The sequence below is a fragment of the Hordeum vulgare genome, chromosome 3H (assembly GCF_904849725.1).
Source record: "Hordeum vulgare subsp. vulgare chromosome 3H, MorexV3_pseudomolecules_assembly, whole genome shotgun sequence".
Classification (NCBI taxonomy): domain Eukaryota; kingdom Viridiplantae; phylum Streptophyta; class Magnoliopsida; order Poales; family Poaceae; genus Hordeum; species Hordeum vulgare.
Window position 1 is genome coordinate 161,098,309 of NC_058520.1, and position 13,171 is coordinate 161,111,479.

General features: G+C 44.3%; 1 protein-coding gene across 1 annotated transcript; it reads right to left on the minus strand.

Moving 5' to 3' along the window:
- Positions 1 to 9,283: 9,283 nt before the first annotated feature.
- LOC123439730 (stigma-specific STIG1-like protein 1) lies at positions 9,284 to 10,085 on the minus strand. Its single transcript, XM_045116415.1, has one exon. It carries the CDS (start codon positions 9,982 to 9,984, stop codon positions 9,595 to 9,597), a length of 390 nt encoding a protein of 129 aa, XP_044972350.1. The 5' UTR covers positions 9,985 to 10,085; the 3' UTR covers positions 9,284 to 9,594.
- Positions 10,086 to 13,171: the final 3,086 nt, after the last annotated feature.

Sequence of the window (13,171 nt, forward strand, 5' to 3'; positions counted from 1 at the left end):
CCGTCGTCCCACGATCCGTCCCGATCTAGCACCGAACGGACGTCACCTCCGCGTTCAGCACACGTACAGCTCGATGACGATCTTCGCCTTCTTGATCCAGAAAGAGAGACATGGAAGTAGATGAGTTCTCCGGCAACATGACGGCGCATCGGTGATGGTGATGATCTATTCCTGCAGGGCTCCACCCGAGCTCCGTAGAAATCCGATCTAGAGGAAGAACTTTGAGGTATAGGTTTGAGTTGCACGTGGCAAAGTTGTGTCCCAAAAACCCTAAAACCTCTAGTATATATAGGAGGAGGGGAGGAGCTACCCTTGGGGCTCAAGAGAGCCCCAAGGGCGCCGACCGAAAGGAGGAGGAGTCCTCCTCTTCCTTCCCACCTCCCTCTCTCTTTTTTTCTTTGGTTTTCTCCTTGTGGCGCCATAGTCCACTTGGGCTGGCCTCACCAGCCCACTAAGGGTTGGTGAGCCACCCTAGGACTATTGGGCTCACTCCCGGGTGGGTGGGCCCCTTGCGGTGAAAACCCGAAACCCAATCGTCACTCCGGTACACTCCCGGTAATGCCCGAAATCTTTCCGGTGACCAAATGAAACCATCCTATATATCAATCTTCATTTCCGGACCATTCCGGAAACCCTCATGATGTCCGCGATCTCATCCGGGACTCCGGACAACCTTCGGTCACCAACACCTATAACTCAACTATACTAAAACGTCACCGAACCTTAAGTGTGCAGACCCTGCGGGTTCGAGAACTATCCACACATGACCCGAGACACTCCTCGGTCAATATCCAATAGAGGGACCTAGATATCCATATTGGATCCTACATATTCTACGAAGATCTTATCGGTTGAACCTCTGTGCCAAGGATGCATATAATCCCGTATAATATTCCCTTTGTCCTTCGGTATGTTACTTGCCCGAGATTTGATCGTCGATATCTCTATACCTATTTCAATCTAATTACCGGCAAGAGTCTTTACTCGTTCAGTAATACAAGATCCCGTGACTTACACTTGAGTCACATTGCTTGCAAGGCTTATATGTGATGTTGTATTACCGAGTGGGCCCCGAGATACCTCTCCGTCACACGGAGTGACAAATCCCAGTCTTGATCCATGCTAACTCAACGGACACCTTCGGAGATACCTGTAGAGCACCTTTATAGTCACCCAGTAACGTTGTGACGTTTGATACACACAAGGTATTCCTCCGGTGTCAGTGAGTTACATGATCTCATGGTCATAGGAATGAAAACTTGACACGCAGAAAACAATAGCAACAAAATTACACGATCACATGCTACGTTTATAATTTGGGTCTTGTCCATCACCTCATTCTCCTAATGTTGTGATCCTAGTTATCAAGTGACAACACTTTGCATATGGTCAGAAAACCTTAACCATCCTTGGTCTACTGGCTAGTCAACTACAGGCTTACTAGGGACATTGTTTTGTCTATATATCCACACATGTATCTATGCTTTCATTCAATACAATTATAGCATGGATAATGAACGATTATCTTGAAACATGAAATACAATAATAACTATTTTATCATTGCCTCTAGGGCATATTTCCAACACCCTATAGTACCGGATCTGACGAGTGGTGCTTTACACCCCACGGTCCCTGCCCTAAGTGGTACTACCGCTCGTCTAGACGGTACTACTGCTCATAAGAGGTCCCTGCCTTTGCATGATATTCCTCCTTATTCATCACCTCTTTGTATCCCATATTGGTGTGTTGCTATCTTGTACTCATTGTTTTTCTCTCGTGCTTTCGTGTGGTTGTGTTTTTTATCTCAGGAGGTGGCAGCTCTGCTACTCAGGAGCGTAGGACGAATCCTAGCCGTGGCATCATGAAGAAGTACCATTAATGTGAGGCTGATAGCTCAAGTCAACCACAGGAGCATGTTCCTACCGAGAAGGTCAGTCAGTCTGCATCCAAATCCAAGGGGAAGCGCCCTGCTGTCACGCCCTTGAAGTCCCAATCCATGGCTCCTCTGAAGGCTAAGGACTTTTGGTTGTCCCACAAGATCGATCCCTATGTTGAACCTCAGGAGCCTGCAATGCGCAACCGTACATTCTGGAACCGGAAGCAACTGTCCGTCTACAATGACATTCTGAAGCCAAGGGAGAACCTGTTTGTTCCTCATGTCAAATCTATTGATGATGAATACTTGCAGCGCAATGAAAGGTACTTCGGCACTGCTCTAGCCCTATGTGACAAGGTGGGTATTCTCAACATTATGTAGTTCAACAAAGACTTTGATGTCGAGCTTATTGTTGTGTTCTTTGAGATGGTTCACCTGGGAACTAATGATGCCAGGACTCTATCATGGATGACCAATGTCAGGTTGCTTTCTGCTACCTGGAAGTCTTTTATGCATCTGCTTAACATTGAGGATAAGGGACTCGAGACCCTATGGGTTACCGTCCACACAGTGAGTATGCTGCTACTCACAAGCAAGCCATGTACAAGTACAACACTCAGAAGATCTCCTCTACTACAGGCAAGTACACTTGGGTGCTGGAACCATTCTTAGGTATCATGCACCGCAGCTTTCGCCACACCTTGTTCCCCTGTGTTGGCAATCTGGATCAGGTCCACTCTTACTTGGTAGACATGCTTCTTTACTGCAAGTTTCATAAATTCAAGGTTCACGTGAAGCCTCGGGATATTTCTCACGTTATGTGGTCTGAGCTCCGTTTTATGGTGTCTGAGCGTAAGTTCCCCATGTATGGCCCCTTCCTAATGCTTCTGACTGGGAATAATTGGGCACACACCTTTCCTGGTTTGTTGTTTGAAACTGGGGAACTGGTATCCCACAAGGTTGTGCAGCTTAGGCAGAAGGACAAGTGGACTACTCACACTGCCCCTGAACAAGACGTACGTGAAGACATGGATGAGGATTCTGCTGATGAAGAGGCTGATGAGGATTTTGTGGCTAACGGGGACACTCCTTCCCATTTTGTGCCCCCCACTGGAGAACCTTCTTGGGCTAAGAAGGTCAAGGAGAATATGAAGAAGCTCTTTTGTATGCATGCCAAGGTTCAGTACCGGTCTCAGCGGCTGAAAAGGCGGCTATCAGTCATCACAAGGCACTTGGAAGGCACGTTGGCTTAACGATTAAGAGGGGTTCTGAGGGAATACTCACTGATGAGGGCACCTCGATTGCTCGCCACTGCCCATGGGATTCCGATGCTGAATTGCCTGGCTCTCCTACTCCTCCTGGCACCATTCACCACAACTCTAAGTCTCGTGAGTATTGATCTGTCAGCATTACCTCACCTCCTGGATCCTTGCTGTTTTCTCTACCCTTTTGGGTGTCTTGTTGTCAAAGGGGGAGAATGCTTGAACTTGTGAGTCACGAGTGTTGTTTCATTGCCCTTCTTTTTCACTCGTGAACTCTTTTATCATTTGCTTTGCTTAAAGACTACATTGTGAGGTGTGGAACTTATGTAGCCTTGTGTTTTAAGTGTGTGCGACTCGTGTGAGACTATGTCATATGGTGTGAGACATATGCTACCGTAGTTTTATCATATGTGTTTAATTTTGCGAGATTCTTATATTGTGCCCTAATGATCATGCTCACTTCACTTCTTGAAGTTATATTACTCTCAGTGGTTACATTTGTGCAAGTAGTGTGTGTCTATAAAATATAGGGGGGTGTTGATCCTAGTGTGTGCACTTTGCATTCCAAAAGCATACTTAAATAGTACACACACTTAGGGGAGTCTGCCTATATTTTGTAGAGAGTGGGGTTGCATTGTATATCATTTTATCCTGTATGCAAATCCAGTGTTGTCATCAATCCACAAAAAAGGGGGAGATTGTTAGGGCATATTTCTACCCAAGTACTTTTGGTGATTGATGACAATACATTTGCGGACTAATCGTGTGCGATAAGCCTTTCAGGTACTTCCTCGGTTTGCATAAAAATAATTCCTGACCCTCGGTGTATTGATGTGAAGACAGTTTTCTCTCTTACGTTTCGTTGTTGGTGGAGTTGAGTCATTGGAAAAGTCGTACTATTAAGAGGGGATCGACTTTGGAAAAGTCTGGGTGGAATCATCACGCACACTTTCCTCTCACCCTCTTTTCCGCGTCAATAGAGATTTCTTCTGTGCAAAAAATCCGTGTCGTGATTGTTCCAAGCTGTACTACCTCTTATCACCAGTAGTACCGCCCGGGCCGGCGGTAGTACCGCTTAGAGCGATAGTGCTCCTGCTGGTACCGTTGACCTGTACCGCTGCTCATAAGTGTGACACCTCTCTTGGTCAGACTTTGCGGTAGTGCCGGGTGGTAGTACATCACGCATGGCGGAACTAGCGCTTGTTACTACCTCTTCGAGCGGTACTATCAGCCCTGCCTCATCTCTGCTTCGGCCTCCATCTGCCTGAGCGGTACTACCGCTCACTCTGAGCGGTACTACCTCTTATGATCGGTAGTACCGCTTCCAGGAGCGGTAGTACCACTCTGGCTCATGCTGAGGGGGCGAGTAACGAGCAGATTCTTTCCCCCACTATATAAAGGGGTTCTTCTTCCCTAAGAACTTCACCTTTTTCCTCCAAAGCTCCATCGTTTCTCCAAGCTCCATTTTAGCCCGATCTCTCTCCCTAGACAATTTGATTCCCCCCACTAATCCCTCGCGGATCTTGTTACTCTTGGGTGTTTGAGCACCTTAGACGGTTGAGGTAATCTCGAAGCCATATTCCTTTGTGGTGAAGCTTCGTGGTCTTGTTGGGAGCCTCCAATTAAGTCGTGGAGATTGACCCAACCTTGTTTGTAAAGGTTCGGTCGCCACCTTCAAGGGCACCACTTAGTGGAATCACGTCACCTCGCATCGTGTGTGGGTGCGAGGATAATACGGTGGCCTTAGTGGCATCTCGTGGAGCATTGTGCCTCCAAACCGCTCCAACAGAGAAGTACTTCCTCTCAAAGGGAAAGAACTTTGGAAACACATCCTCGTCTCCTTCTGTTCCACTTGTGGTTATTTCTTACCATTACTTGTATTTACTTCTTGCTTATAATTGTTGTTGTTAGCATCGTATAGGTTGTTCACTTAGTTGCATATCTAGACAACCTATTTGTTGCTAAACTTATTTTAGTTAAAGAAAAGGTTAAAATTTGTTAGTTGCCTATGCAGCCCCCCTCTAGTCAACCATATCGATCCTTTCACACGCCTTCCTGCAGTTCGAGAGTAGAGGCACGTCCAACTGATGCGAGACAGTCCTAGTGACATCATGTGAGCCTAGTGAAGACACACTTGTCCGAGTGAGATCACGACTGCATACCTGACTTTTCGGACGCCGATGTCCATGTAGGGTCTTGGGCAGGCCTAGGGATGCAGGTCCGTAGGGCTACCCCTAATGTACAACCCCGTCAGGTGGCGTCAGAGGAGACGCATCAGCAACCGTGCGCCATGAATGTGGATGGTGAACGGATGGGCAACCTCATGTCGTTTGAACACGCAACAGTCGCCTGGATCGGAAAGCGGCATGGGTGGTGTGCTCTCTTGATCGACGTGCCGCTTCAGTGCCGGTGCCTGTGAGCGGTCGCGTTTGCTCTACTGGAGATGAGTGCCATCGACGCTTTGAGGCGTTGTGCACGGAACGTTTTGTGCTCGAAGGGTTGAGGGCTTATTGATGGACCATGGTGGTCAAACTCATGTGAAGCAGCGGTCCGGACTCTCCCACTCCCGCCACCCTCCACGTTTGTCTCCAGTTTGCGAAAAGAATCAAGTCCGAGCTGCTCCGTCGACCGATACAAGACTGAATTGGATGGCTTCCATGGTCGAGACCACATGATCGATCCAGGTCGTTACGGGAGGTTTGCGGGTTCGTCTTGAAGATGCCCTTATAGCATTGGTAAAGCCGCTTGCTTGAAGAGTAGTTGTTTGGCAACACAATTGTTTTTAAAATTGAGCCCAATAAAATGGAACCGGAAGGGAGGTAGTATGACCTAATGAAAACAACATGTTTCAAAAAGAAAGGAAACAGGTCATGCATGCGGTGGCTTTATGACATAATTACGATCAAACATCAAGGACATGTGGGCTAGGTAAATATTTTTGACTGTGAAATATAATGAGACATGCTTTGAGCTTACACTGAAAATGACTTAAACCAGCTTTAGATTGTGATTTTACAGCTGCTCTAAAAGAGTTGTTTGTTTCAGCTTCAACTTTTGTGATACACAATTGCCTTCCATTCAATAAAAATAAAGTGAATTACACATTTTACCCTGTAGTTGTATATTTGTGACACATTGTGGAACTTCTATTGAAATGTCAAATTTTGAAGATATTTAACACGAATTTATCCTAATTTTGCATTTTACTTACTTATATTACATAGAATAGGCATGGTGCGTCAATGATTCGTGTTCACATTTCTCTTGTTCATTTGTTCCATTCCTCCTTCTTGTTTAGATATTTTTGGACCCCAAACATCACCTCACACCTTACCTCATGGACACACCTTAAAAAATGAGGATCCAAAGCTTTTAAAATTGGTATTCTAGACGAATTTTTATTCTGTGGGATAATTAATGTCACAAATGCGCATTTAGATGATTAAATGTGGAATTCACTCTAAAAATAAAAAGGACCGAAATAAGCTAGCTGGTGTAGCTGACCGTCACATGAGTCGTTCAGCTAGCTCGTCTTTGCAGATTTTTTTTTGCGGGGAGTTTCTGTGTAGTCCCTTTGTCAGAAATTACTTGTCGTATAAATTATTAAAATCGAATGTATTTAAAGTTAAAATAAATGTAAATATATTTATTTTTGACAAGTATTTTCGGACTGAGGGAGTGTTACATTCCAGAAGCCAGGTTCAACTAATCTACAAAGGCAGTGCTCTGCGCTGGCGCGCCGGTCGAATCTTTCAGCCGGCTGCGCGCGGGCCGCATGATCCGTCGGCCGCTACGCATCCGCACCGTTAGATCTATGCATGCAACAAATATTCCTCAATGCAGCAAATTTTAATCACGATGCAACAAATTTTGATATGGTTGCAACAAAAAATGGTTGTAGCAGAAAAATATCAACGTGTTCGTAGAAAAAAACGACGCTGATGATGCGTGGTAACAAAACAAAAAATAGGTTGTACCAAAGCAATCCGGTGAACTCGGGTTGCAACTCTCACGAACGTTGATGCAACTTTTTTACTGAACGATTGCGGCAAAAAATGATGCTGGTTGTAACAAAAATTAGCACGGTTATAGCAAAAGTGAAAAACACAGGTTGTAACAAAAAATCCGACGAATTGAAGTTGCAACCAAACGTATATGTCGTTTTTTTACTGAACAAATGCTTTAAAAATAAAACGCTTCCAGCAAATATAAACGCTGATTGCAACAAATTTAAACGGAAAAAATTACATGTCAAATCAGCGGGTCGCGTGCGGCGGGCTTAACGATTCGGCCGGCTCACGGGCCAGAAACGTTTACCAATCTACAATCACGAGGTTTGATTAATAGCCGGTCGTTCGTTACACGCTACGCTCGAGAAGTAGCATGCGCCCTGGTCGATGTACCTATTGCTTCAGCTTGCGCCAATGCATGCATGGTAAAGCGTGTCACCCAGGTCAATTCGGGGACCCATCTAGGCCATTTTAGGCCATCGCACGTAAATATTTCTCTTTATTCTGTATCAACAGTTTTTTTTTATCAAAACAGGGTACAGAAGTTAGGAGTACTGTGCACGTGTAGATTACACGGACTTGCATTATTGCAGAAAATGCCAAGCTCATAGCCAGACAGCTAATATAGCATTAATTTTTGTTGCATTTTAATTTATTTGCCCCGAGTAACAAAATAGGGAAGAAATAAAAAATACTGTCTTCCAACTATTTGTGCGCCTTCAGTCAATAAAAATATAGTTACCCGCAAAAGGAACAGTTGTGAGGAATTATAAGCACAAAGTAGCAAAACGTAACGTATAGTGGAGAAGGAAAGATGGAAGTGTCAAGGTCAATGATCACAAATAGGTCGGTTGTTTGCAAAGCATGGCAATCGCGTACTTGAAAATAAATTGCATAACTTGGCTGCAAGAAAGCGTTTTGCATGACTTTCTTCCCACAACAGGAAAATTCGGCCATTTTTTTTCATTGCTTATGTATGTGACGTGTTTCGGCCACTCAAGTGTGCTGTAATCGACTAGGTTGATAGTGTCGCCTTTCTGGTTTTTAATGCTCATGTGTGTATCTAAAACGATAATCGGCGAATATAATATAACTTGCAGTTATATCATTAGAAAATACAGTATTTGATGTTTCTAATGGTGTATTTCTTTTTTGACTTATAACTCATGTTACGTTGGTTAAATAATCAATGTAGAGATAAGCATGAGCCTTTTGAACTGGAAAAGAACACAATATGAACTGAAATTGGTTTGGATAGATTATCAAAACATCTTTATAACAAACCAATGGATGTATCTTTTCAGGTAATCACTAGCCCAGATTTGTATGGATAATGATAGTGGGAGGGATCTTTCATGTGCTAAGTCTACCAAGTTTTTAGTGTAGAAATAAAAGTGAGATAAGGTTGTAATGTTTATTTTGTATATTTCTGTCCACAATATTGAAAAAATGAAGGTTTCGAGTGGGACACAAAAAATATCGCACGAGATTTATGCATGGAAGATTGGAGGCAAATAAGAACCTCAAAATGAACAAATAAACAAAATCATTCAGTAAATCTAATAAATATAAGAAGTGTATAATTTGTTCTTGTTCTGTTAAATGCTAGTGAAAAATATCGCGGGTACATGTTTCTTAAAATTAAATTCGGGATACACCTATGCTGCAACCCTGATATTTGCTCTGGCCAAGATGATAAACTCTATAGTTTCTTTAAAAAAATCCTCAAAAAAAGATTGGAAATCTTGTGAGGATACTGGGCAGACACGTCACGTACTAATGCAAGAATGTATGGCACATGCAAATGAGTTGATTAAGTTGACTATTGCAGGCATCTACGTTAAGTACTTTCCCGTTTGTACGCGTCCTAGGTCCTAACTAAGACCAGTTCTATGAATTGGCAGTTTGTAAGCAGCCGTACAAATTAAGCGAATGGCATGTAGTACATGCTACTAGTTTATACAAAAAAAAACTAGAATTTCCAAACTTGGTAAATATATCTGAATCAATTGTTAAATCATGCAGTATAAACATTCATTGGAAATGTTTCCATTATTCGGTCTACCTAAAAAAGAATCCATAAATACACATGTATTGATCGAACTATATGTACCCAAAAAATCATATATATGTATAACACATTACAACATTATTCACTTTTATTAATACCACGTGACCGCTTTGTATTTATAGTATGTAGTCCAACAAATAGAAGACGTAAATCATGAGACCAACAGAGAGACGTATAAACCATTTGTACCCTTTTTTTCTGTATACATATGATCGAGGAGATCAACAATTGAAATACCTTAAACAATTTGGACTTCTTAAGATGCACTCACGTAGTATATACGTACTGCCGATTTTATTTCTTGGTAGGTGCAAGTGTATATGCGTGGCCGACGCGAACGCATGGCACACACGGCCGTCGTCGCCCGATCGGCATCACCCCGCGTAGTCGCACATGCCAAACTCGCACTTGACGGAGTTGGCGCACTGGTTGGAGCACTCGCCGCAGTTCTTCTTGTCCGTGAGGAGGTCGACGCACTTGCCCTCGCAGCAGGTGTCCCCGTACTTGCACTTCCTGTTGCAGTTGCCGCAGTGCTCCACACTGGACTCCGTGTTGGTGCAGGTGCCCTTGCAGCACATGTTCCCGGGGCTCCCTGGCTCCAGGCAGACCGACGGGGGCTTCCTCACGCAGTCGTAGTAGGACAGTGGCGGCGGCGGGGCCTTGCTCGCGAGGAAGCGGCTTCTCCGGAGCGTGGGAGGCGTGGCGTGGGCGACGGCGATCAGGGCGAGGGCCAGCGCCATGAGAAGCATGGTGGTTCTCCCCATGGTGATGGGGTGGCGCTGGAGGGAGAAAGCTTAGGGTCGTGGCAGTGCGCTGCGGATGGCTTGTGTCTCGGCAGGTGACTCTATGAGGAAGGAAATGGGGGTTGTAGGCAGGGAGGGGGAGAGCTTATACTATGGGCTAAGCCGGTAATGGCGAAAGTCAAAGCCATCGGCGCATGCATATGCCTGCCCATGGTTGATTTGCACGGCAAAAGCCTGGAGTGCAGGGAGGGAGTGTGCGCAGCAAGGCTGTGGACTGCAAGCTAGCTAGCCGGCTCCTGGTTGCCTCTCCTTCAACTTTAGCATGATTCATGCTTGCGATGGTGATCTTGTACGTGCGTAGGTACGTGTTGCCGCCTTTGCAGGCAGCGAGGAATATTCTCGGCAATTGGCTGCCTGGTCATTCACACTCCTCAAGATTTGACACGTCTACCAGATTTGCTCAGGGGTTGACTATCTGCAGTAATAAAATCGTGGCACTTTTAGGATTACACGTACTGCTGCGGCTTGCGTCCGTTGATTAAACTCCTGGCGCCTAGCATGCGGCTCCCTCCAGGGACACTTTGTCGGCGTTGTGAGCGCAAGGCAACTGTTTCTAATGTCTGCAGGCATGTTACTTCGGTATGCAATGCACGGCAAATGGGTCTAGAAGCACGGAATTTATTTTGAAGCATTGTTGATTCGGTTTGAAAGATACAATAAGTAATTGTTAGTTTTCCATCTCATCTTTCATCTATGGTTCAGCATGACATATGTACTGATCATGTAGTCTACATTCGACAGGTTTAGAACTTCCCTGACTTCGGATTCCATTCAGGTTTGATCTAAGATACCCAACTTGACATGTTAATTAAAGAAAGGAATTCGCTGAAGCCTTAAATGACTTGTATTGCAGGTTGACTCTACTTTGTCAGTAGGAGAAGTTGATACACTGTCCGTGTGATGATTGGGGTGTAGTACCTGCAAAAGAAGCATCACTGCCTTTTTCTGAGAAAGGGGAGAAAACGAGCAGTACAGATTAAAAAACGCATGTTGTAGACTATGCTTCAAAATGTTGTTTCCGTACTTCAAAATATTCCGCACAGCAGCCTGAGCTCAGCAGTAGAAGAAACGGAGCATGATGTGCTCTAGGACATATGGACTGAACATGGAAAATTTCTTCATCGACCGCGGAATTCATTGTTACAGTTATGTAGCGTGTGTTTTTTCTTACAAAAATAACGGTCAGGCTGATTTTTCTTTTGAAACGCGGGCAAAGGCCTTGCATATTTCATTAATTAAGAAAAATATAGTTGTTCAGTTAATTGTTGGAAAACGAAGGGAAAACCAATAAAATTAGGGCCAAGCCCACACTAAACTCAAGCAGCCAACAAAGATACCGTAGATGGCACGTCATAGCAAGCCAACCCGAGAAACCTCATGGGAGCTACTCCTAAAATAAAGAAAACCAAAGAACAAAACACATAGTGGAGACTAACATCTTGGAGGACTGTCTCTCAAGGAGGCACTTACAAATTTGTTGAAATTCTTTATATTCTTTGCCTTGAAAAGGCGATTCAATCCTGGATGATCGAAGGCGCGACAATGAGGTCTTTGAACAGCTCAGCGAAATCATGCAGAGTGTCATCGTCCTTTGTCACAGAAGCACATCCCATGCAACATCCTGTACTTCATCGGAGGTACAAATAGCTAGGCGGAACTTAGTGGCCACCACCGAAGCATCTAACTCAAAAGTCATTAGCCGCTCAGGGTAGCCAATTGAGGGAGTTCTGGACTAGGGGGTCCCAGTCGAGGTGGTTTAATCCATGGGCCGGACTGAGCCCATCAAGAAGAAGGACTTCAGAGGCCTTATGACGAAGCGTGGATAGGTTGGATTGATGTCATGTACTCCGGGGAAAGGATGATTCGTTCGACATGTAACCAACAGATGGTAACCGACATTCATGTAATCCTAGATACCCCCGGTGCCTATATAAACTGTGGTGTTTCAACCCGTAGGACATACATACACGCAACATCATAACCCCTAGGGTTTAGCTCACAATCTGACGAACTCGAGGTAGATCAACTCTGTAATCGCAACAACATCAATATAATAAGAACATGACGTAGGGTTTTACCTCCATCGAGAGGGCCTAAACCTGGGTAAAAGTCTTGTGTTCTTTTTCTCCTTTTACCCTCGATCTAATCTAACAGCTCGAGCCCCCTTACCCGAGATCTGCCGGTTTTGACACCGACACCAATGTCCTTGACACCTTGGTCTCCATGATTCGCCACTAGCGTCACATGTGTCGTTAGCATCGACCCATGCACATCATTGAATGCCTTCGACCTCTCCAATGAGTTGTCCGTACGACATAACCAAAACTAGATGTCTTGGATTGAGGGTAACAAAGACGCACGGATTTTACCCAGGTTTGACCTCTCCGCGGAGATAATACGCTACGTCTTTTTTGTGTTTATTCTGTTGTAATAAGTACTAAGTACATGTTGAAAGCACAAATACTTCCTTGGTGGTTTTGATGAATAATGACATCATACAATGTCTCTTGGACTAACAATTTTATCTAGTAGATTTCAGGAGAAGTCCAAAGAGCGGAGTGATTGGTAATTGTGAGAGGGATCCCAAAGATGGGAAGGAATATCATTGGCAAAAGCTTCAAGCTTCAAGACTCTATATTTAATTTTATGTGAGAAATCACGATTGAGTCCATAGTAAAGCCAATACTATTAAAATGGGATGAGATTTTGATAATGTTTGGTTGCTCAAAGTTCTTAGAGACATGACACCAAAATCTCAGCCAAACTCTCACAAAAATATTCTCTCCAAAACCCAAACTACCAAATTCGGCGACACCAACAAATTCGATATCGGTCCACCGAGTTTTCCTTAGACAAAATCGAAGCCAAATCCTAGCACCTCGGTACCACCGAGATTCGCTTTGGTGCCGCCAAAAAGCAGTTGCCAAGCTACTGGTATCTAATTGTTAAAATGTGGAATTTCTGAGTTTTACTTTTCGGTGCCACCGAGACACTAGAACTGCCTAGGCCAACCAAATCGGTCTCACCGAGTTATTTTCCTTTGGTCTCACCAAGAACCCAAAAATTGTAAATACGTTGAGACATATCACATACCACATCTATTACCTTTTGGAGAGTGGTGTCTCCTAAAATGGTTAGGTTTCGCTTG

Coding starts and splice junctions, on each gene's coding strand:
- LOC123439730 (XM_045116415.1), bottom strand. CDS start 9,984: ATGGGGAGAACCACCATGCTTCTCATGGCGCTGGCCCTCGCCCTGATC.